The following is a 26,187-nucleotide window of genomic DNA, read 5'->3' as shown; positions in this document are numbered from 1 at the left end:
TTCAGTAAGCACAGGCAAGGGAGTACAGAAGTAAAAAGGGAAGGACAGCAAAACAGGATGCATTAATGATCCTGTTACTGCTGCATGGTACTATGGCTCAATCCTGCCGGAGACCTATCAGAAATGGTATAAGGTAAGCTTCAGAAACTATCTCCACAGGTAAGAAAAATGGGATCTTTATTCATCTACTCCTGTTCATTATTGGTTATGACCTAACTGCTGGAGCAGCAATTCTAATCTCTCCTGCGGCCAGAGAAAGTACTCAGGCAGTGAGTTTCAGTAGCTTGTAGTAGAAACCTTCTTTGCACAAAAGAGAATGCCAAGGGGATACAGGTAGTATACCAACAGCACCCACACCATAATATTAAGTGGAAAAAGCACTAAAAAGTAAAAAAAGATACTTGCAATACAGAATCAATAAAGGGCTCATATCTAAAATATAAAAAGAAGCTCTACAAATCACAAAAGAAGATAACCCAAGAGAAAAATGGGCAAGAGACTTGAACAAGACTTTCACAAAAAAAGTATTCAAATGGCCTATATACATATTAAAGGATGCTCATCTTCATTAATAGGAAAGTGCAGATTAAAACCACAATGAAATACCATTATTTACCAACCACTGTGGCTAAAATTTTAAAACTGACAATATCAGGTTTTGGGACAGAACAATAAGAATTCTCATACACTGCTGATGAGAATGTAAATTGTGCAATGATTGTGAAAAACATTTGGCAAATATTTTGTCATTATCTCCTGAAGTTGAAGATATACATATTCCATGACCCCAAAATTCTACTCCTAACTGAAACTAGTAAAATATGTACACAATTGTATTAAGAAACAGATACAAGATTGTTTACCAACATTATTTCTAACAGCCAAAACTATCAACTCAAAAAGTCAAACAACAGTGAAAGGAGTAATGGCATATTCATACAGTGAAATATTATATAGCAATGGAAATAAATGAGCTACAGCTACATGCAACAACATGATTAAATGCCATAAACATAATATTGACTACAAGAATCCAGATATAAAAAATAAAAACTGGTTATATGCAAAGACTTAAATACAGGCAAAATGAAATGATAAAGAAAGACAAGAGTGATTACTAAAAATTAGGGGATTTTTGGAGGGATGTAGAGAATAATGATGGGAAGGAGCAGAAGGGGAATTTTGGAAGTAATGGTAATATCTATTTCTGTATCTAGGGAGTCATTACAGGGATGTTCACTTTGTGAGAAATCAATGAACACTGAATTTTTGTTTCATGCAGTCAGTTTTCTATGGTACATTTCTCATTCCTTTTTAATAGGTCTAAAAATGGTAATACGTATTAAAAAAAGGTAGGAAAAAAACAAGGAAAAGGTATGCTTCTGGAAGGCAAATGAAAATATTTCAAGGACAAGATTGTGTTTTTTGAATTTTGCTGATAGGTCAAGTATGATCAGCACTTCCATTAACCATTGCCTTTAGCAACACAGAGATCATCGGTGGCCTTCACAAGAGCTGTTTTAAGGACAGTGATGGTAAAGACCAGATTGCAATGGGTTCTGGAAACAAAAAAGAGAGTAATTAGAGACATCAATTACAGGTAATTCTTTCAAGATTTTTTTTTTTTTTTTTTTTGTAAAGAGAAAGATAAGTAGGAAAGAAGTAGAAGAGGAAATAAAATAAAAGCATTTTTTATTTTAATGAATGATAACAGCATGTTTGTATGCCGATGGAAAAAAAAAAGTAGGAGGGGGGAAATTAACACATGCAACACAGGAAAAATTCTGATGTGTTGCCCCATGTAAAGGTAAGAAGTCATGGAATCAAAGATACAAGTAAAAGTGTTGGCTTTAGCCAGGAGGATGGACAGGCAGTTTATTCACAGTAATGAGAGAAGATAGATGCTGGTAAGTGTAGATAAACGCAGTCACAGGAACTTATGGAAGTTCACTTCTGATTTCTTCACATTTCTCAGTGAAGAAGGAAGCAAGGTTATCATCAGCTTAGAATGGGTGAGGGAAGGGACAGTAAAATAACACCAACTCCTATAACATACACTCCCAACCTCAAAGACTTAATATAACAGTATCTTATCTTTTTTTTCATATAAATTTCAATGTGGTTCTGATGTATGTGGAAGGGCAACCTTCCATACTGCGATTTACAGACCCAGGTTCCTTCTATCATGTGGTTTTACCATGCCTCTGCTGGATCCTTTGCACCTATCTTGAAGAGGCAGAAAGAGCGAATTTGACTTCCGGCCAAGATGGAGGCCTAGATAGATACGCTGCATCTCCCTCCACAACTGAGAAGGAATACAACTACCGCAACCTAGGGACAACCAGAAGTTCCAGAAAATCAAGCTTCATGGAAGTCCAACAAAGATATAAAGAAGAAATACTCATTCAGACAGGCGCGACAGCTCTACCTAAGACACAAAGGCAAACAAACACAGGAGACTGTCAAGATGAGGAGACAGAGAAGTATGGCACAAAAGAGGGAACAGATCAAGGTTCCAGTGGGAGAACTAGGGAGAACTAAGTGATGAGGAGATAGTCAACGTAACAGACACAGAGTTCAAAACGCTGGTGATAAAGATGCTCACAGACTTGACAGATATGCTTAAGTATGGCAAATACATAAAGGAAAAAGTGAAGGCTATGCTAAATAAAATGAAGAAAAACCCACACAAAACCAATGGTGAAGGGAAGAAAACCAGGGTTCAAATAAATGACTTAGAACATAAGAAAAAAACAGTCAACCACTGCAGAATAAGGAAGCAAGAATTGAAAAAAATGAGGAGAGGCTTAGGAACCTCTGGAACAACTTTAAACATGCCAACATCTGAATCATAGGGGTGCCAGAAGTAGAAGAGGAAGAGCAAGAAATTGAAAGCCTATCTGAAAAAATAATGAAGGAAAACTTCCCAAAGTTGGTGAAGGAAATAGACATACAAGTCCAGGAAGCACAGAGAGTCCCAAACAAGCTAGGCCCCAAAAGGATCACACCAAGACACATCATAATTAAAATGTCAAAGATTAAACATAAAGAGAGAATCTTAAAAGCAGCAAGAGAAAAGCAGTTACCTACAAAGGGGTTCCTATAAGACTATCAGCTAATTTCTCAAAAGAAACTTTGCAGGCAGGAAGGAACTGGCATCAAGTATTCAATGTGATGAAAAGTAAGGACATACAATCAAGATTATTCTATCTAGCAAAGCTATCATTTAGAATTGAAGGGCAGATAAAGTGCGTACCAGATGAAGTAAAGCTAAAGGAGTTCATCACCACCAAGCCATTATTATATGAATTGTCAAAGGGACTTACTTAAGAAAAAGAATATTAAAACTATGAACACTAAAAATGACAACAAACTCACAACTATCAACAACTGAATCTAAAAAATTAAAATAAAATCCAACTAAGCAAACCAGAATAGGAACAGAATCACAGGTATGGGGATTATTTGGAAAGTTATCAGCTGGGAGGGGGAAATGGGTGAAATGGGGAAATGGTGCAGAGATTAAGAAGCATAATTGTTTGGTACAAAATAGGCAGGGGGAAGTTAAGAATAATATAGGAAAGGGTGAAGCTAAAGAAGTTATATGCACGACCCATGGACATGAACTAGGGGGGTGTGATTGCTGGAGGGAAGCGGGGTACTTGGCAGAGGGGAGCAAAGAGAAAAAATTGGGACTACTGTAATAACATAATTAATAAAATATACTTAAAAAAAAAAAGAAAGCTAATTCTCCGTGGATAATATTTAAGCTGGCATTTATCACTTCTACTCACATTCCACTAGACAAAACTCAGTTACTTCTTCTGGAAGGGGGTCTGAGAAACAGAGTCTAGCTGTGTACCAAAAAGGTAGAGAAAAGGGATTTTGCAGTCACTGCCAGAGAGCTGCAGAAGGTTGAAGAAGAAAGAAGATGGATTGAAATAGCTTCTCAAAGCATTTAAAAAAAGCAAATAAACAAAATATAGGATAATTATTGGGCAACCTTAAAGATCCTCTGACTATCTGGGAGTCAAAACCAGTGCTATTTAGGGAGAATGATCTGAATGGCAATAAGGAGCAAGAAGGACACAAACTCTAACCTCCCAGTAGGAGGAATGTGAAGAGAACAACCACCATTAAGAGAAGAGGTCTGCAAAACCGCCACCAGAACAGAAGATACAGGTTTCGGTTTGAGAAAGAAGGTAAGGAATAAAGGAGATTTTGCCCATAACTGCCCTGAGTGCTAGAGAGAAAATGAAAGGATGTCATAAAATGGATAAGGGAAAAATAAAGACAGAAAAGCTGATGTACAGAGATATATGGGAAAGCAGAATCCAAAACGAGGAATAATTTAGGAGTATGTACTAAGCTAACCCTGGCTGGTTTGGCTCAGTGGATTGAGCGTCGGCCTGGGAGCTAAGTGTCGCTGGTCCGATCTTCCAGTCAGGGCACATCAGAGAAGGAAAACTCTGATTTCAAAAAACCTCCGCTGCCTTGCGGCATACCTCTTCAGGGGAAAGGCTAAGGGAGTGAACCCCGACAGAAAATCCAGAGCCGGAGTCCCTAAGGCGGTTTGATGTTGTAGTCAACACCGGCAACTCCTGCGGCGCACCTGAAGCCAAGCTGTGTTGACTCCGTCTTTCCCTTGGATCCTTCAGCTGCGAAGAGAGGGGGGGTCTGCTGCATGGGCAACAGCAGACCCTCCATATCACCCTGCCCAGGCTCTGTAGCTTCAGCTTCACTGGAGAGGACACTCCAGCGTCACCGCAAGATGTTGATTCAACACGGGAGGAGACAGATACCGTGTCACTCCCGAGTCGGACTGCACAGCCATTCTCGGCGGTGCAGATAGACTCTTAAGAAGCTACACCATCGTCTCTCGAGACGGACGGCTGCTGACAACGATGTACTAAGCTTCTTGTGGTGATTTACATGAATAGAGATAGGGTCAAGAAGAGATTGCCTCTGATGATTCAAAAGCAAATACATTTATTTGTAAATATATATGGATTTTTATGTTCATGGCAGCATTATTCAGTGACCAAGACCTGGAAACAACTGAAGTGTCCTTTGATAGATAATTGGATGAAGAAAATGTGGTCCATATATACAATGAAATACTACTCAGCCATAAGAAAGATGAAATACTGCCACAACATGGGTGGATTTTGAGAACATTATGCTAAGTGGAAAAAGACAGGAAATCCCAAGAACTATATGATTTCATTCATATGTGGGATATAAAACTGAAAGCAACACATGAACAAACAAGACAAACATTCAAAAACTCATAGACACAGACAATATTATGGTGTTTAATAGCGGGAATGTGGGGGTTAGAGGATTGGTAAAGGGGGTCAAATACATGGTGAGGGAAGATTTGACTTTGGGTGGTGAACACACATGATATATCATAGAACTGTACACTTGAAACCTATATGATCTTATTAACCAATGTCACCCCGATAAATTTAATTTTTAAAACTGGGAGGAAAAGTAAATAATGGTTCATAGAAACATTGGTTCACACAAATTATAAAAGTAAAGGTTGGTAGGAGGGTGGTCTTGACAGAAGCAGGAAAAATTCCAAGGCTCCAACTGACTATGACTGACAGAAACATGAAGTTTTGTAAAGCAATGTCTTACTCTGAGGACACATGGACAATCCTTGACCTCTATCCTTTAGAGTGTGTATAGCAGTGGTTCTCAACTGAGGGAAATTTTGCCCCATCAGGACATTTGGCAGTGCCCAAAGACATGTTTCGTTGTTACAATTAGGGGGATGCTACTGGCATCCAGTGGGTAGAACCCAAGGGTGTTGCTAAAATTCCAACAATGCACAGAACAACAAATTTATCCTGCCCAAAATGTCAACACTGCCAAGGTTGAGAAATCCTCCTGTAGAAAAGCTCTTACTACAAGCATACAGGCGTTCTCTTAAGCTCTTACATCACTGGAGATTTCCTCCCTGTTTTTTCATTTTCTTGTCTTGCTCTTAACCTTTCCCTGCCTTGCAAGCTTTGAAGAAGCTGCTCTGAACCTTACAGCTGCAAGAAACTAAATGTTGCCAACACATTAGTGGGGAGCCAAAGCCTTCCATTGCTGAGTATTCCAGATGAGTTTCCAGCTGGGGAACACCTTAACTACAGCTTGTGAAGCCCTAAGCAGAGGACCAAGCTAAGATGTGCATAGACTCCTGACCCACAGAAACTAAACGATAACAAATATGGGTAGTTTTAGAGTGTTATGGTTGTGGTAATCTGTTACACAGCCACAAAAACTAATACAGAGTCTCTTTCTTTAAAGCCAGCAAGAGAGTCTCCATGAAAAATTGGCCTCTACATCTCTGCCTATCTTGGGAGTAGAGGCAAGAGGCATTGACTACATTTGTTCTTGGTAATCTTTTCAAGGATGTTTGTATAGTGAATAGGCTTGAAAGACAGAACAAAAGGCAGGTTTGCTTATAGTCTTAAAAGATTAAAATGGTGTCATCCTCCAGAACAGCAGGCAAGTATGCTTATTTCCCATTAGGAAAGATTCAGGTTCCCTAAGCTCAGCATTTCTCTCTTGTAACATACTGTACATGGAAAATGGAGCTTGGGGAACCAGTATAAGAAAATGATGATAACTCTGGCTACTGCTATGGCTCTGAGTACTCAAGTCCTTTCTCTCAACCCAGGAATCTCATATCTTTTGTCAGCATTCATGAAGCTCTGTCAGGCTAACTTGTTAGTTTGCAAGTAGAGTAGCATATCAGGTCACTTATAGTTCTTTATAATACTATGCTGTAACTGTTTTATTTTAACCTAAATCTCACACTGGGTCATAAATTCCTTTGGCTTAGGGACTTAATTCTTATAGTATCCTTAGAATTTACATGCTTGGTAAAATAAAATAACTTGTTGAATGAATGACAAAAGGAGCCATGTCCTATTACAAATATGGCAATATGAAATCATTTGAAAAAAATTTAAAAAATATTCAAATAAAGCAAAGAAAATTGGGTTAAACTTGAAAAATGTTTAATATTGAAATTTTCAAATATTGAAGAAATAATTTTGGATGTTTATAATGTGAAAGATAAACTTTTTTAATATGATACATTAAATAGTATAGTCATAAATACTGCATAGAAAGAAAAGACATTTAAGCTAATTCCAAATTTTAAGCATTATCCTCAGTAAATTTTTACGATCAGAAAACTGCATTTTCTAAAATCAATATTCTTAAGAGGAAGCATAATAACTCATCTTAGGCAAGCAATTCCATACTGAAGATTTTCAGAGAACATTCAGTTTACTCAGAAGCCGTTGCTTTAAAAGGCATAAAAAATCTAATATTAATAATGAAGTGCTTTTCCAAAACATCTTGATATTTTCCAACTGTTAAATTACATTAAGACAAGTTATTGACATAACTGGTCAGGTAGCTGAGTTGGTTAGAGCCAAGGTTGTGGGTTTAATGCCTGGTCAGGGCGCATATAAGAATCAATCAATGAAAGCAAAAATAAGTGGAACAACAAATCAATGTTTCTTTTTCACACTCTCTCTCCCTCTCTCTATCTCTGCACACCTTTCCTCTCCCTCTCTCTAACATCAATTTAAAAAAAGACAAATTATATTACAATGTATAATACTATAACATAAAATGTATATATAACATACCGTGTCTTGCTTTGGAATTTGTACTAAAACAGAAAGAAGCTGCTCTGTATCAAGAAATCTTGATATAACTGAAACAAACAAACAAACAAAAAATGAGCATTTAAACTTTGTTACAGTTTAAAATATAGACTATGTAAAATATCCTCAAATAATAAAATAGAACAGTTCTATCTGCAAATGTTGTTTTAATTATATTTATCTATCCTACATGTGCCAGAATAAACCAATAAATCCTAATGGTCATTTCTTAATTTTGATTACTTACAATCTGTCTTTCAAATTTGACACCCCTTCCTTCTTGAAACTCTACATCTCTGGCTTTTTGATGTTGCTTACCATAATTTCCTTCCCACCATTTTGATCTATAACTTTTCTTCCTGATACTTAAAAAGATTAGTTTAAAAGCATAGTTAAACCCCTAACCAAGTAACCTTCCAGAAGTTACCTAACTTCTCACTTTTTAAAATGTGGATAATGACATCTACCTTCTAGGGCTGCTGTGAGGATTGAGATTAAGTGTGTATAATACCCCACACATACCAGAGCTCAAAACTGTTATTTTATTCTTCTCAACTCATTTTCTCACTTAAAAGCAGCAAGAGAAAAGCAGAGTTACCTACAAAGGAGTTCCTGTAAGACAATCAACTAATATCTCAAAAGAAACTTTGCAGGCAAGATGGGACTGGCAAGAAGTATTCAGGTGATGAAAAGCAAGGACCTACAACCAAGATTACTCTATCCAGCAAAGCTACCATTTAGAATAGAAGGGCAGATGAAGTGCTTCCCAGACAAGGTAAAGCTAAAGGAATTCATCATCGCCAAGTCATTATTATATGAAATGTTAAAGGGACTTATTTATGAAAAAGAATATCAAAACTATGAACAGTAAAATGACAATAAACTCACAACTATCAACAACTGAATCTAAAAAACAAAAACTTAAGAAAACAACTAGAACAGGAGCAGAATCAAGGAAAAAGGTTACAGGGACCAAGACGCACAATTGGTAGGTACAAAATAAACAGGGGGATGTTAAGTATAGTAAAGGAAATGGAGAAGCCAAAGAACTTATAAACACAACCCATGGGCATGAACTAAGGGGGAATTGCTGGAGGGAAGAGGGGGTTACCGGGAAGATAGGAACAATTTGTTGTCATTGTACTGTTCATAGCTTTGATCTTTTTCTTTTACTCTCTCTGTTAAGAACTGTTAGCTCCCTATGTTTTGCATGATAAAACCCAAATTTCTTAGTATTATACTAATGAATTATACTTGATGAGCTAACTCCAGTGTTCATTTCTTGCCATTCCCAAAGGCTTCAAGTCATAAATAAGTACTGGCCATACCTTAAATACAGCAATCTAGCAAGCTTTTTTCTATCAATGTAAATAAAACTGTAGAAACTTGTTAACTCTACCTTTTCCAACTTCCCAGAAAACAAGTGTAACCTAGAAAATAATGAGTATTCAAGATCACAGCCAGTGGGACTCATACCAGATCTCTATCTCAGCTACCACATCTAAAATATATTTTTGTTATCCTTATGTGTATCAATATACCTTATACTGGCATGTTCCTTTTGTCTTGAATATCATTTCTAGAATTTTCCTGTTGTCAAAGTCCTATTTGTTTCCTTAAGACAGAGCTGTGACTCTCACCTGGATTCTATCTTTATCCCATTTCCTCCCTCTATGTTCCCATAAAATACTCAATTATTACTGCATTTATAACATTGCATCATATATTTGGAGTTCTGTTTCCCTAACATGAATAAATGAATGTAAGATCCCAGAGGACAGAAACTTAAAGCTTTATCTTCCTATCTTTTTATCGCTAATACCTATAAAATTCCTATAATAAAGTAGGTACTGAGTTTTATAATGAAATTCAGACTCTCGTATTTTAACTATAAAAATTACTCTCTCACCTTGCTATATGTTTATGTTCCCCTACTTTTTACATGCTATGATAAATTATAAACTCTCAAGATATAGAAAACATAGAAATGGTTGGAGCTTAACTAACATTGCATGATTAAATGACTTTGAGTACATATTCCTGACACTTATGTATTACACGGAATGCCAGGTATAGGTAGGCCAATAAGATGTTGCTGTGAACAAGAAAAGGATAACCAGTTAAAAATGGCTTCCTTGTACCTTTCCCAAAGTTTCACTAAATACACTGAAATATATTTAGAAGTAAATATATTTAACATTGAAGATGCAGTCATAGTCTATAAAATGCCAGAATTTTTAAGGAATGATACTAGTTAAAATGTACTGGGAATTGGACTGAGGAAAAACTGTTCAGGCTGCAAATGCGTCCTGGAATGCCAGGAGGAGTGGTTGGGGAATGGAGGTATGGAAGACAAACCAGCTCCTAGAAACCAGGAATTGGACTGGACTAGGGACAATGCATATAATTTGTTCTTCCATCTACAGGTTTAAAAAGAACATTGCACTTCCATGCCAGTGAACAAATAGCCAGGTACCAAGGGCATCTCTCTTATTTCATGTTATAGGTTGAATTACATCCCCCCCAATAAGATATTTTGAAGTCCTATATCCCAGTACCTATGAGTGTAACCTTATTTGGAAATTGGATCTTTTAGATGTAATCAAGTTAAAATAAAGTCATTAGAGTGGGCTTTAATTTGACTGGTATCCTAATAAGAAGATAACATATATTTTCTAAAAAATTGTATTTATAAAATTAGAGGATATTCATTTACCTGACTGAAGTCCAAAGAAGAGTTCCTCATCTTGAAGTAGTTCTTGAACACAATCTAATCTCATGTTAATGGTTTCAATATCAACTAGAGGTTCTAATATATTAGAACGAAGTCTTCTACTCCCTCCAGGAGTCTTGGTGTAATTCAGAACACCAAAGAGAGTGTGATTATTCCTTTGAAAACACAAGTTTAAACATTTTCATTAGGAATTCAAAGGAAAAAATCAAGAAAATTGCAATTTAACTGTAATTAAATAATCCTATAATCTACAGTAATGATTCTCAAACTTTAGAGGGCATACAAATCACATGCATATTCTGATTCAGTAGATATGGGATGAGGCTTGAGAATCTACATTTTGAATAAGCTTCCACGTATGTTCTAAGTCAATGAACTATATACTTTGATTAACAAGGATCAATAGTATCTTCTTACACTTAATTTTTTCCATGGACACCGACAGCAGTGTGGTGACTGTGGGGGCGGGGGTGGTGTGGGTGGAGATGGAAGACGGTATGGAGGGATAAATAGTAATGAAAAAATAAAAAATTTAAAAATTAAAAAAACTATTTTTCATTGATCGTTTACCATATTCAGACTAATATAAAATGTTCTAACCCTTGGCATTTCATCAGTAATAGCAAGATATCAATAATAATTTATTTAATAAGAATTAAAACCAGTGGGAATTGTGGTTGAGTAAGACAAAGAGCTGCTAAAGTCCCAGGTGCTCCTTTTAAATGCCCCCTACAGAAATTTACTAGGCCTCACTCATGAACTCCAGCACTGGGGAAGCAGCTGTAAAGGCACCAGGGACACACAGAAAGGAACTCAATGGTAGGGCATCAGGGCAAGAGCAGGAGGGGAAGCTTTCTCCCAGACAGAAGTGCTGACAGAGGTCACAGTTCCTTTTCTGAGATGCCCACCACACAGAGCCTGCAGGTGGGCACCAAATCTGAGTCTCCATCAACCTGGCTCAAACTGTTCACCCTACTCTGGTGATTTCCTAAGACCTCACCCTACCTAATTTGGTGGTCCACCCGAGCTGTTTCCAGAGACTTTAGCATACAAATCGTTTGTCTTGACTCATGTTCGGATTTCCTAAAATCTTTCAAATAAGCAGCTCTTGGCTTCAGTGTGCCCCGTGACTCTCATTAAGTGACTCCAGGCCCAGCACTAGGAGCAGCCAGCCTTGATTCACAGCTTGGCCTTTCCTGGGCATCCCCAAGTCCAGCACAGGTAGCAGCCATCTTCATATTGCTTTGTAGCTCATGCCAAAAGACCGCTGGCAGAACACAGGAGGTAGCTGACCTTGGCTGCACCTCCTCAGAGGCCCCAGAGCCAGCACACCCAGTGGACAGCTTCAGACCACATCAAAGCACCACCCAACCACCTGCACTCAAGGGATGAACTCAGCAGGCACCAGAGCTCCATTGAAGTAAGTCTTCCTCCATCGGGTTGGCCCCTGCATAGCTAATCCTCCAGTGGTTGGTGGTCACAGCCAGTCCTTGTAGAGTACTGGGCTGGGGATAAATCCCATTAATTGATGGGCCAATAGCAATAAAGGCTTAACTACAACAGGAGGGTGTACGCAGACTACACAAAGTGGGGGAGGCATGCACCTAAAGTGCCCACCTTGGATGATGAGGAAGGCTGTTCCACTGGACCTAACTGATATGAGTCCAGGACACAGAAGTCCTTGTAGGCCATGGTAAAAAGACTCACCTATGCCCTGGCTGGTGTGGCTCAGTGGATGGAGTGCTGGCCTACAAACCAAAGGGTCACTGTTTTGATTCCCAATCAGGGCACATGCCAGGGTTGTGGGCCAAAACAAGAATGACTCTTAAGTTTTAGTCATCAGGTTACCTGACTTTTGCTATATCAATTTAAACAAAATCTTATGGAACTACTCCAGTTATGTCCTGGCTGGGGATCTCTCATCACAGGCACATTTTTTTTTCACTTTATGAGAACTTGGCTTCTTCAGACAGAAAGGAAGTGAGGAACATACCTGAACCTGCCATTTTCTATAGAAATCAACAAGTGAAACAATGAACTGAACAAGTGACAAGTCTATGGAAACATTAGAGCTATTCAGATAGTGCAGTGGGTAGAATATCCATCTTTTAGCCTGACATTCTTTGACTCAAGTCTGTGAAAAGACTTCTTAATTTCTCCTTTTCAACCCTAAAATGACCTCCTGAAGATATCATATCATTTAATTTATAACAGGAACGCAAGCAATGTTTGATAATGATAAACAATGATTAACTATGAAATATGACTAAGTGAAACTGAGTATAACGTATTTTATAATTATCAGGCTTAGTCATTTGGCTTCCTGTGTTACCCTATGTTATTCAATGACAGAATAATTTTTCCAGATAATATTATTTTAACACTTTTTACACAGCAATAGGAAAAATTACTTATTTGCTAAGCTGAAAAGGAATAATAAGTACAAATAACTGTAAATCCCTAAAAAGACTAATTTTAAACCATTATGACTCAGCAGAACTGCAGAGAAGGTGTTGAGGCCACTATACTGATGGATAATTAAAGTTAGTATATATAATATTAATATTACTTTTACCTTTACTAAAAGCAGTATTAATAGTACCAAGATAGATTTAAACTGTTCATAATGATTAAAGTAAGTAATACAATTAAATAACCTAGATTTCTAAGTTTGCAAGAGCAAATAATGCCTGGAGATTTCACATAATCAAAAGTGAAGCCAAGATAATGCACAATGAAGTGTCAGAAATATTTAAACAGATACTACTAAATACTTTAAGATTTCAGTTGTCTAAAGTACCCTCTATTCCCATCAATAATCTTAATACTAAAACTCATAATCATTTGAAGTGTATCCCTTTCATTGATGTCTGAAGTTATATTTAATTACTGAAAGCTGAGACTTAACTACTCTAAGCTTACTAACTCCCACCTTGCACTTATCAATCAGTAATACTAAATAGCTTAATAGTTTCTTTGCACATACCATATTCTCATATTAAAAATCATTCTTTCAGCTCTGACCAGTGTGGCTCAGCTGGTGGGCATCATCCCACAAAGCGAAAGGTCTCCAGTTCAATTCCCAGACACGGCACATGCCTGGGTTGAGGGTTTAGTCCCCAGTTAGGGCGCAACCAATCAACGTTTCTCTCACACATTGATGTTTCTCTCTCTCTCTTTCTCCCTTCTTTCCCCTCTCTCTAAAAATAAATGAATAAAATCTTAAAAAGAAAAGAAAAGAAAATCATTCTGTCACAACTTAATGTTTTTTACTGTCTTAAACTTGGCTATTTCTTCATTTGGATAACTTCTATTATACTTCAAAACTCATCTCAGGTATTACCTCCCTCAGAAAGCCTTTCTTAATTATTCCCCTTTTATAACTTAACCAAGCCTAATTAAATCTCTCTCTTTTCTCTGTCTCTCTTTCTCTGTGTCTCTCTGCTATGACTCCAACATTCTAATGTAAACGTTTAATCATTGAACTTATTTAGCACATGTTAATGATACTATCTACATGTCTCCTCTAAACTGCCATTCCTTAAAGAAAAAAGACATGCCCATTAATTCTTTGTAACAAATTGAACCCATATTTATACATCCCTGCTATAAACACCACCATGGGCTGTTTACATCATCTTCTAATAACCTTTTTTTTCTACTTTAGGTATTCAACAATGAAATCTAAACATAGTATGTATCTGTCAACGCCTCTCCCTCTCTCTCATTCATGTTTACCATCAATATTCCTATTACCTTCTGAGATAAATTCTAGGGCTTGATCCTGGTACTCTATCTAAGAGTAAATTTAGGTCATCAATAAAAACAAAAACTAGGTAAAGACCATAGAACAACTAGGTCCAACTATTTTTACTTTCTCAAATGACTACAAAGCCCTTGAGTGTCCAGTATATATTTTAAGCTAATTGTTTTAATTTTGTCGTATAAAGATTTTTTCAGTTTTATTGAGGTGTAACTGACAAAATTGTAACATAAAGTATACATTGCAATGATTTACTATTTGTATAAACTGTGAAAGGATTCCTCTCATCTAGTTAACACATTCATCACCTCATCTATTTATCAGTGTATGTATGAGAGAGAGAACATTTAATTTCTACTCTCAGCAAAATTCAAGTACCCTTTCCCAACCTTAGGAAGAGGTTGGTAAAAGAATACAAACAGTACCTTTTTTTTTTTTTTTATCGAGATAAAACATACATAACATGAAATCCACCATTTCAACCATTTTAAGTGCACAATTTGGCACCATTATATTCTCAATGTTATGTAATCACCACCACTATCCATTTCCAGAACTTTTTTATCATCACAAACAGAGATTCTAAATCCATTAAATATTAACTCCCCACTTCCCCTGGTCCAGGGTAATCCCCTAATCTACTTGCTGTCTCGATGAATTTACTTATTCTAGGTACCTCATATAAGTGAAATCATGAAACATTTTTCCTTTTGTCTGGCTTATTTTACTTAGCATGTTTTCAAGGTTCATATATCTTGTGGCATATATCAGAATTTCATTTTTTAAGGCTGAATAATATTCCATTGTATGTACATATTTCATTTCATTCATCCAGTCATTCATTAGTGCACATTTGGTTTATTTCCACCTATTGGCTGCTGTGAATAATGCTGCCATGAACATTGATGTGCAAGTATTTGAGTCTCTGCTTTCAATTTTTTTCGGTTTATACCTGGAAGTAGAATTGCTGGATCATATGGTAATTCTATGTATAACTTTTTGAGAAACCACCATACTGTTTTCCACAGTGACTCTACCATGTTACATTCCCACAAGCAATGAACCAAGTTTTCTGTCTTCAAAGCCTAACCAACATTTATTTTACCTTTACTTAGAAATAACCATCCTACTGAGTGTGAAGTGATATATAATTGTGGTTTTGATTTGCATTTCCCAAATAACTACTGATACTGAGCATCTTCTCATGTGCTTATTGGCCATTTGTATATCTTTTTTGCATTGGGATTTTCTTGTTGTTGTTTAATACAAATATATTTTAATTAAATTTATTAGAGTGACATTGGTTAATAACATTATATAAGTTTCAAATGTACACCTGTATAATATGACATCTGTATACTCTATTGTGTGCCCACCACATGAATCTAGTCTCCTTCCTTTACCATATATTTGATACCCTTTACTCTTCATCCTCGTCCCCCCACCCCAGACCTCCCTTCCCCTCTGGTGACCATATCATTTTGTTGTTTGTATCTATGCATTTGTTTTGTTTCATGTTGTTCTTGTTATTTTCCATTTGACTTATTTCACTTAGCATAACTTTCTCAAGATCCATCCACGCTGTCAAAAATGGTAATATTTCATCTTTTTATGGCTGAGTAGTACCTTATTTATCCAATCATCCATCAAAGAACACTTAAGTTGTTTCCATATCTTGGCTATTGTGAATAATATTGCAATGAACATAGGGATGCATACATCTTCTCAAATTAGTGCTTTGGTTTTCTTCAGATAAATACCTATTAGTGGAATTGTTGGGTCATATGACACTTCTAGTTTTAATTTTTTTATATTTTCCATAGTTGCTCCACCAATTGGCATTCCCACCAGCAGTGTGCAAGGGTTCCCTTTTCTCCACATCTTCTCCAATACTTATTTTTTGTCTTACTTATACAACTATTCTAATAGGTGTGAGGCAGTATCTCATTGTGGTTTTGATTTGCACGTCTCTTATGACTAGTGAGGTGGACCGTATTTTATCTATCTGATGACCATCTCTATGTCTTTCTTGGAAATGTGTCAATTCAGGTCTTCTGCACATTTTTAACTGGATTGTTGGTTGCTTTGTTGTTCAGTTGAATGAGTTCTTTGTATATTTTGGATATTAGCCCCTTATCATTTGCATATATTTTCTTCCATTTGGTCAGTTGCTTTTTTGTTTTGTTGATAGAGGTTTTTTAGTTCAGTGTAGTCCCATTCCTTTATTTTTGCCTTCATTTGCCTTGTGTTTGAGGTCAACTTCACAAAAACCCCTCTGAGGCCAAGTGCATAAGTTTAAGTGACTATGTTTTCTTCAGTGTGTCTTATTGTTTCAGATCTTACATCCAAGTCTTTAACCGATTTTGAATTAATTTTTATGGAGGGCGTCATATAGCAATCTAGTTTCATTGTTTTGCATATGGCTTTCCAGTTTTCCCAACACCATTTATTAAGGAGACTTTCCTTTCGCCATTGTATGTTTTTGGCTCCTTTGTCAAAAATTAGTTGTCCATAAATATATGAATTTATTTCTGCTTTCAATACTGTTCCATACGACTCTGTTTTTTATCCTACCAGTACCATACTCATTTGATTACTGTAGCTTTGTACTATAGTTTCTTAAAAGATTTTATTTATTTTTAGAGAGAGGGGAAGGGAGGGAGAAAGAGAGGGAGCAAAACATCAATGTGTGGTTGCCTATCATGCACCCCCAACTAGGGATCTGGTCTGCAACCCAGGCATGTGCCCTGAGACTGGGGATCAAACTGGAAACCCTTTGGTTCACAGGCTGGCACTCAATCTACTGAACCACACCAGCCAGGGCTGTAGTATAGTTTAAAGTAAGTCAGTGTGATAGTTCTAACTTTGTTCTTTTTTCCCAGGACTGCTTTTGGCTCTTCTGGGTCTTTGAGCCAAACTGATAACATGTGCCAGAGAGCATGATCTCAAATGTTCTTAAAATTCTTTATCATTGATTTTTTAAAAAAGATTTTATTTATTTTAGAGCAAGGTGAAGGGGGAGAAAGGAAGAAAGGGAGAGAAACATCAACATGAAAGAGAAACATCAGTCAGCTGCCTCACATACCCACCCTGACCAGGGAACAAATCCACAATGCAGGCATGTACCCTGACTAGGAACTGAACCGGCAACCTTTCAGTTTGTGGGACAATACCCAACCAAGCCACACAAGTCAGGTCTATCACTGATTTTTAACATTCTAAATAAAATGTCTTGGAGGTCTTTTTGCATTGATATAATTAGGTGTTCTGTTAGATTTCTCTATTCTAATGTCCAATTCTTTCGATAGGCTTGAGAAGTTCTCATCAATTACTTCTTTGAGTAGGCTGTCTGTTCTCTTCTACCTCTTCTCTTTCAGGTATACTTATTATCCTTATGTTGCTCTTTATAATGGAGTCAGTTCTCTAAATTTTATTTCTACTCTTAGTTCTCTCTTTTCTTCCTCCTGGGTTACTTCTAGGTTTCTCTCTCTCTTTCATCTAGTTTGCTCTATTTTCAGTGCTCTCTGGTGCATTCGTCATCTCCTTTATTGAGTTCTTCAGCTCCAGAATTCCTGGTTGGTTCTTTCTTAGTTTCTGTCTCTTTGGTTAATTATTTCTTCTGTTCATTGATTTTATTCCTGAGTTCATTGAACTGCCTTTCCGTGTTATCATATCGTCCATTAGGACAATGCTGAATTCTGCTATGCTCCATAACTGTTCAATGTACTCTAATCCTTTTGTTTCATAACTGCAGTGTTGAATTCTCTGTCATTTAAATCACTGTCTGGGCCCTGACCGGTGTGGCTCAGTGCATTGGGTGTCATTCTGCAAACCTAAATGTCATAGATTCATAGATTCGATTCCCAGTCAGGGTACACGCCTGAGTTGTGGGCCAGGTCTCCGGTTGGGGGTATGGGAGAGAAACAATCGATGTTTATCTCCTTCCCTTCCTCTCTAAAAATAAATAAATAAAATCTGAAATCACTGTCTGGTTTCTAGAGACTTCATTTTCTTTCTGCGTTCCCAAGTTACCTATGTTGTTCACAGCATTTGAAGTAGTAAACTTTTCTTTATTTTGCTCTCAACAGTTTTGTAGGTTGATAGGTGGGGGTACTTTCTTTTTGCTATGCTGCTTGGGGAGTCTCAGAATTCCTCACAAGGCTCTGCTGGAGAGTGTTGGGTCAGGGGACTAAGCTTGCTATCCTATAGCTCTGCCCATTTCTAGTAATGGCTGTCACCTTGTTGAGTTGTTTAAAGCCTCCCACCTTTCTTTACCAGGCTCTGCCAGGAAGTTGGCGGCAGGGAGCAAGGCTGCAACTTGCAGCTATACCCCCTTCCAGTAATGGTTGTCAGCACTGTTGTGTTGTTTTAAGCTTCCCAGCCACCTTTACCTGGCTCTACCACAATGGGGATGGAGAAGGGAGATATCTTTTCTCAAAGGGAAACAACTGCCCCTCTTATGCTCCAGGAAGGAGTGTGAAGCCTGACTTTTCTGTTATTTCTTTTGCTGGAGTTGCAGTAAGCTCTAAACTGCATTGGCAGCTGCTATTCCTGTCTTTTCCCCATCTTGCTTCACCGAAATGCTCAACTGTAGATGTCCCAGTGCATGGATCTTTCAGGCATGTTTGCGTGTTGAGCAGGGGATCATTTGTTAAGCTAGAGTTGTCTGATTTGCTGTAAGTTTAAGGGGAGAAACAATGGAGTTCTCTCACTCCACCATGATGCTTATGCCATTTCCACAATTATCTTTTTAATACTGATTTTGATGAAACATCTATACAGTTCTGCAACAATGGCAATCATTCTCCATCAATCAGTTTTTTAAAATGTAAAGTAACTATTCATAAAAAACATGACGTAATAAAATACTCTGATACATTTTATAAGAAAAAAATGGGTAATCTTACCTACAGTCTTGATTATTAATTAGTAATTCAAGGTTCTGGGCTGATGATGAATCTATCATAGCTGTCTGTTCACTACCTTGAAAACAAATCTTCATAGATTTTGCTGCATAAACTGAATTTTGAATAAATTCAACATATTTTAATAAAGCTGCAGCAGCTGCAAGGCAGTAATACCTGTAAGATGATCAATGACACATCACTATAAATCTTTAGAATAAAAAAACATTGCTATAAAGTGAAACATGTATTTTACCTTAATATTAGGAAAATTATAAATAATTGCATAACACCATTCAAATTTAAAGAAAAAAAATACACTAAGTATTCCTGATTTTTGAAAACTATGTAAATTACCTCCAAAACACAAAACTGGATAAAAATAGACAATTTTCTGAAGTCTGGCATTTAAGTGATATTAGACACCAATAAACCATATATTCAAAGTCAATATTCAATGGTAATTTGAGTTAGTTTTTGATGTACCATTCTAAGTATTCAAATAATGTTGACAGACTCTGAGCTTAAAAGGTAAGTCAGGAGGTCCCAAGGTATAGAAAGTACATTATAATCTCAGGAGGGTAGTCATTGTGATTAGCTGACTAAACAAGTGGTCCAACCGGGCTCAAAGAAAGTATCTATTTAGCATGTTCTAAGAAACATCCTTTCAAAAATATCATTCCCTGTCTCATGCTGTATCTTTTCAAAGTAAAGGTATGAAGTAACAGGAGCAAAACTTTAATTACATTTCACTTCTGTGCCCTCACATTTCTAGTTTACTATAGCTCTAGTTCACTTGAGCTGTTCACTCCCAAGTAAAGTGAGCAGCAACTATTAGGGCAATAGATTATGACTATTTTGGAGAAATTCTATATAAATTAAGTTAGCAAGATATACCCTGTGTGTAAACTTTAGTTAACTATTTTACTATTTCAATAATTATTCAGTTGCATTATAAGCCAGGCACTTTTCTAGGCAGTAGGAATATAGCAGAGAACAAATCAGATAAAAGGTCTTGCCCTTGTGAAACTCACATTAAATATTTATGACTTTCCTTAAGTCATAACTTACTTGGATTGAACCTCCATCAGAACAGTGCTGAATTCTGCTATGCATAACTGTTCGATGTACTCTAATCCTTTTGTTTCATTGAAGTATTTTCTTTGGACAGTAGTAAAATTTACATTCTGAAAAAATTTTTAATTTCAAAATAAATTTTTAGTTTCATGCACTTACCCAAAACTGGTTTCTTAAACATGTCTGTATACAGCTCAAATATTATATAAAGTTTATTTTTAATGTTTTCTAGAATTAAATAAAAAATTTCTTATTTACAAAAAAAGAATGATTATCTGTCTTGCTAAGTGAATTACAGTACAGCCTGTAGCTCTTATTAGAGCATATTCACATGAAATTTAACTGAATATGTTAGGAACCATAATAAAAAATAAAAAATAAACATAAGAGTCTCTTCCTTCTAGTAATTTTATTCTACAGCAACATCATCACACAAGTTTAACAATCAGTTTAATAGGTCCTTATAATATGCTAGTTGACTAAAATGAAAACATCAATTCCATATATCAAATCTATAAAGTGATGTCTACTTGAGATCAGTTTAATTTACTTAAAATAAAGAAAATTCAATAATGGAATTTTTTAAACAGAGAAAAAGAACAGCATAAAGCCGTAGTGTAAAAGGTATACTACTTTGAATAAAAATAGGTGAGGACAGTAATCCAACACTGGCCCAGTAAAAATCTGTAAGACCAAAAAATATCATAAACAGGTAGGTAATTTGTTATGTTCCAATAATGTTTCAATATTTGTCATTGTGAAGACAATAACCCTATGATATGTCTTATTAACTACAGTTTCCATATAAGTAAAATTCTGAAAAGTCAAGCCACTTTTCTAGTATACAGTTGATACGTGTTAGAGCTAAATCTTGAATTTAGAATCTTTGACTTACAAAGTTAATATTCCTTCCACTTCATATTGCTCCAATTTAATAAAGATATTTTTATGGTAAGTGTGGTGATAATGATTAACAATAATATTGCTTTTTTCCCTCTACTTGTAATATTTTTACCCCAAATAGTTCCATGGCTTGCTACCTCACTCCATTCAGAACCTTGCCCAAATGTAATTCTTATTGATGAGGTAATTTATGATAGCCCTATATAACATATCAATTCTCTAGATGATAGATGCTGTTATTGTCCCTATTTTACTAATGAAAAAAACTGAAGCTCAAAGAGGGTAAGATGACTTGCACAGAGTCACTTAAAATCAGGATTTGCAACCAGAACAGTCCAACTCTTATATTATTATGCTATACTGCTTTACACCTCAAGTATAGTGAATATCTGTTGTTTTTGCCTTTGGAGGGTTCATCTGTCCCACATTCCACATAGTTGTGGTAGGACATCAATTACAGTACTTTGTGCCCCACAGCAATAAGTACATGACCTGGAGTTAATCAATTATAATGTCTCTATCCCCAGAAATAGTGGTTAGCCTAACATGTGAGAAGATGAACAAAGCAGAACCAGTTAGGATCCTTCCCTGAAATCCATATATGGACACTAGAAGAATAAAGTTCTTTTTTTCTCTGAGTTGGTTTAGCTGAGATGAATTAACCTGGCACCATTAGCAATCTTCTTAAACCTCACAGAGGTAACCTATCAGCAAATTAAGAAAAAAAAAGTGGTGGGGATGACAGTATGGATAGCATCTATACAACTATTTGGCTTTCCATTTATATAAGCCAATAAATTTCCTTTTTTACTTAAGCTTGTTTAAGTTGGTTATTTATAACCAACAAATTAGAAGGCTTAATTTAAAAAAGATCGAAGTTGGAGAGGTATGCATTAGTAAGAGTGATAGAAGTTGGAAATTATGAAACAACAGATAAAGAGATTTATCTAATGGAGACAATAGATATACAAGAGGTACCATTTTTGGCAATGAGTCAAAGCAGAGCTACTACATAGGATCTCTAAGAGCATCAGAAAAAATCTTACATGACTGCAGATGCTGTGTATTAAGAACAATAAAGAACTCATTGGACCCTAAATTTCAACTTGGTTCCAAAAGTGTTAAAGATGAGTCCAAAAACATAACAAAATACAGTAGATTGTAAAAATAATTTGCACTCATCAGGAATTATCCCAATTGCAATGTTGCCTACTTGGTTTGGAACAACAGCACCCCTTCCACAAAAAAAAAAAAAAAAAAAAAAAAAAAGGGTCTGGGAAGATTTGCTGGAGGGATGAAATAAACTAGAATACATGATGGAAATGGCCTTACTGAGAGGAAGTGCACTGGCTGGATAAGGTTACAGAGCACTTACCTGTCACACTCCCACAGTTGGAAGCTAAAATAGTAGGCTAATTGTTAAGCAATACACAACAGCAAAGGAAGCTGAAACAATTCTGTAATATACAACAAATTCTCTAAAGGAAAAGTACTTGCTGATAGCTGCTATTCCCTAAAGAACAAGAACTTCAATTTCAGCTAGTCTGCCAGCTGAATAACTAGTTTCCAGGAAGCCAGACCTAAGGAAATCCATGTTCTTTCTAAGGGTCTGCCTCCTGTATACTCTAAGAAACCTACTTATTACCTAAAATATTTTTCCTTTTATTTAAAGTAGATCAAGGGTATGCAGTCAAATAAGTGGATTCCCTGTCATTTTTATTATATGTAGTAATAGTTCATTAGATTAGAATTTGTATTTAGTGCATACTTTAGGGTGGATACTTTAGGGTGGGGCAAAAGTAGTTTTACAGTTGTTTGTATGGAAAATAAAACAGTATTTAATAAATAATAATACAAGAATAAACTTTGTTTCACAAACTCACACCTGTAAACCTATTTCGGTCCAACCTTATAAAGATACTCAAAGTATTGGATTTTTTAAAGGTTTTATTTTTTATTTTTTTAGAGGGGGTGGTGAAGGGAAAGAAAGAAACATCAATGTGCGCAAGGAACTGGGAATCGAACCGGTGACCTTTCAGTTTGCAGCCTGGTGCTCAACCCACTGAGCCACACCAGTCAGAAAAGCAGTGGGTTTTAAATAAAGATCTCAAAGGCTACTATTTAGAATAAAATCACTTACCTTGAAATTCTCTGTGATGAGACTACACAACTTAGTTGAATTCCCCACAACACAAGCAGTATTTGACATTATTATTTCCAAAGGTGATAAAATTTTGAGTTTAGTGATCACCTAAAATCATTTGAATAATCAATTTCTTAAATTTAGAATTTTCTAAAACAAAAAGGTTTCATGTTTTTTGAGAAATAAGTACTTAAAATTACTTAATAAAAATATAAAATGACAACTATCTTAATTATATATTTCAATTAAAACGTATTTCTAATGACGTATATTAAACATATATCCTATACAATCGTGAATATAAAATATTATCATAAACATAGTCTATATTTTACTCACAATAGTTTGTAACATCTCTAAGCCCAAAAATTAATTTGAACTTATCAAATATGTATTCCTAAAATAAGATTTTTTAAAGTAAATTCTTCTAAATAGCATTTTATCCATCTCTATGAAAAACATTAAAAAGTGTAACTATGTTGACACAATCAACATGACCTTACCAGTACAGCTTAGAAGTTAAAAAATTAAAAAATCACACTCTCCCCCTCCGCACCCCCACTCTTATTAAGGAATTCTGGACTCAAGGGTAGATAGGACAACGACCACGCCCAGCTCGAAGCATCTAGAAGAACATGAGACTGTCGCCCATTGTCCACCATAAGATTATAAAGGGTCTAAAGTCTGAGGGTTTTTTTTTTTTTTTATTATTGTTATAAAAATTAATCAATTAATGAATTAATTCTAAAATAATAACAATATAGGAAAAAGAGAAACCGGAGAGATTGCATGCATGACCCATGGACATGGACTGGGGAAGGGTGGAACTGCTGGGGGAGGGAGGTGCTGGGAGGGGGGAGCAAAGGGGGAAAAATGGAACTATTGTGACAATATAATCAATAAAATATACCTTTAAAAAAAAAGTAAAAAAATCAGAGATGAGAAACATCTGCTCTATGACTTATACTTTTCACAATAAAAGGTGCATTTCTTAGAACTACTCTAGACACAGAAATTCTTAATCAGCTTGACTAAAATTCCTGTTTTATAAAAACTTCCTATTCTTTTTAAATTGCATAAAAATGTGAAATACCCAGAAATGAAGATAGTATGCAGTACTAATTATCAGTTAAGTTGTTAGGTATATTAAAAAGTTTATAATTAGGTAGGAAATGGAAGCCTATATACTGGGGAACCATAAAGGAGAATTAAAGAGAGGAATTAAAAAACCCACTAAAAATAAAATAGTATATCATCTTTTAAATAATAGTAAGTGGAGCAAATAACTTTTTAGAATATAGAGATTAAGAATAGACTGCCTCTACATGTTAAGTCACACAAATTCCCATGACAACAGACCAGTGGCCCCACTTACTGAGTAATAAGAAGTAAAGGCAAGAAGAGATTAAATTATGATTGATCTAAGACCAGTTTCCCTTAGATCTCAAAAATAATATTCAAATACAGTTCAGTGGAAATAACACCACGGAGACAGCATTACTACATATATTATCTTTATAATAAATCCAGGAATTATAATTTAAAGATAATTTTAGAAACTAATATTAACAGTAATTTGGAATGTTTAAGTAACAGCAAGTATATTTTAAGTATATTTTAGGACTAAATATACTTTAAAAATCAGATGTAAAATAATTTTATTTTGATTTAGACTAACATTAATACAATATTGAATAACGTGTATTCTACCAAAAGTATACTAATTAGGAAAGTACTGATTTAAAAATCTGGCTAGTGCCCACTACATCAATCATTTTCTCAGATTATAAATACTTACCTTTGCATATGTTGTGTTGTCTGCAAACTGAGATAATATAATTTGTGGACTTTTTAAATCAACACTTGCCATTCCTATTTCACCTCTGGCAAGTCCTCTCCCTTCTACAACAGCAACAATAACCGACGGGGCGTGTACAGAAACTGCAGATGAGGACGTAGCTGCGAAAAAAATTTTTTTTTTAATGTATAAACATTCATAATAATAATTTCTAGTTTTTTCTCATAAGATCTCAGGGTATCAAGTCTAGGACATGGCTATTAATATCCAAAAAAATCTTTTTTTAAGTCATCAAAAAGTAACTTTTCATACTCAGATTAAATAAAAATATTAATTTTCAAAGTTTTTGCCAAAACTTTATTTACATTCAAAAATAACAAATTTAAATATTGTCTTATTTTGTATTTTATTAAAATGCAGTCATAAAAAAACACTGAATTTGGGATCAAAAAACCTAGATCATTTATCTTACTCTGTCATTTAAAAGCTATATGAGTTTGAACAAATTATTTCATAATAAATAATCATTAAGCACAAAACATAATGGAATAACTGTTCTGCCTAACTCAAGTGTAAAACATCACATAACCATAAACTCCAATTACAAGATATCTGTGTAATGGTGGATATTTTATTTCTTAGTGTGCCTAGTATGTTCTAAATTCTCTACTTGGATTAACTCATTTAATCGGCATAACAATTCTATCAAACAGACATCATTAGCCTGCAGGGCAAGGAGGTGGAGGAGAGGAGCAGGGTTTAGGCCAGGCTCCGGGTCATTCGTGCGTCCATTCACAAAAAAAAAAAAAAAACAGACACCATTATTTTCTCCATTCACTGATAAGGACACTGAGGCACAGATGGAACAGGTAGAGTCAGAATTTGAACCTAGGCTTCCGCTGTAGATACCAAGATGCAATATAAAGCTAAGGACAATGTGATATTGGCAGAGATAGACATAATGACTCATGGAAGTTACAAGAGAGGTAGAAAGAGAAGCATACATATTTGGGTCTATAATACGTGACAGAGGTGGCATTCCAAGACAGTGGATAAAGGATATTTAAGAAATAGACAACTCTATGAGAAATATGAAATTGACTTACTTCATATTATAATCAAAAATAAATTCTAGGTACATTAAAAACTTAAATGTAAAATGCAAAACTTCAAAACTCTTGGA

General features: G+C 35.6%; 1 protein-coding gene across 1 annotated transcript in view; it reads right to left on the bottom strand.

Moving 5' to 3' along the window:
• The window catches only part of MSH4 (mutS homolog 4), a 76,775-nt gene that overhangs the window by 43,105 nt on the left and 7,483 nt on the right, over positions 1-26,187 (bottom strand). Inside the window, exons 3-8 of the mRNA XM_090271684.1 lie at positions 25,005-25,165; positions 23,204-23,314; positions 20,155-20,270; positions 19,087-19,260; positions 10,399-10,571; positions 7,665-7,732 (exon numbers count right to left, since the gene is read on the bottom strand). Coding sequence (XP_090127810.1) covers positions 7,665-7,732; positions 10,399-10,571; positions 19,087-19,260; positions 20,155-20,270; positions 23,204-23,314; positions 25,005-25,165 — 803 coding nt within the window. The remainder of the gene's footprint in view (positions 1-7,664; positions 7,733-10,398; positions 10,572-19,086; positions 19,261-20,154; positions 20,271-23,203; positions 23,315-25,004; positions 25,166-26,187) is intronic.

The sequence above is a fragment of the Furipterus horrens genome, unplaced genomic scaffold (genome assembly GCF_987537825.1).
Source record: "Furipterus horrens unplaced genomic scaffold, mFurHor1.1.pri manual_scaffold_3, whole genome shotgun sequence".
NCBI lineage: Eukaryota > Metazoa > Chordata > Mammalia > Chiroptera > Furipteridae > Furipterus > Furipterus horrens.
This window is presented reverse-complemented; position numbering and strand designations above follow the sequence as displayed.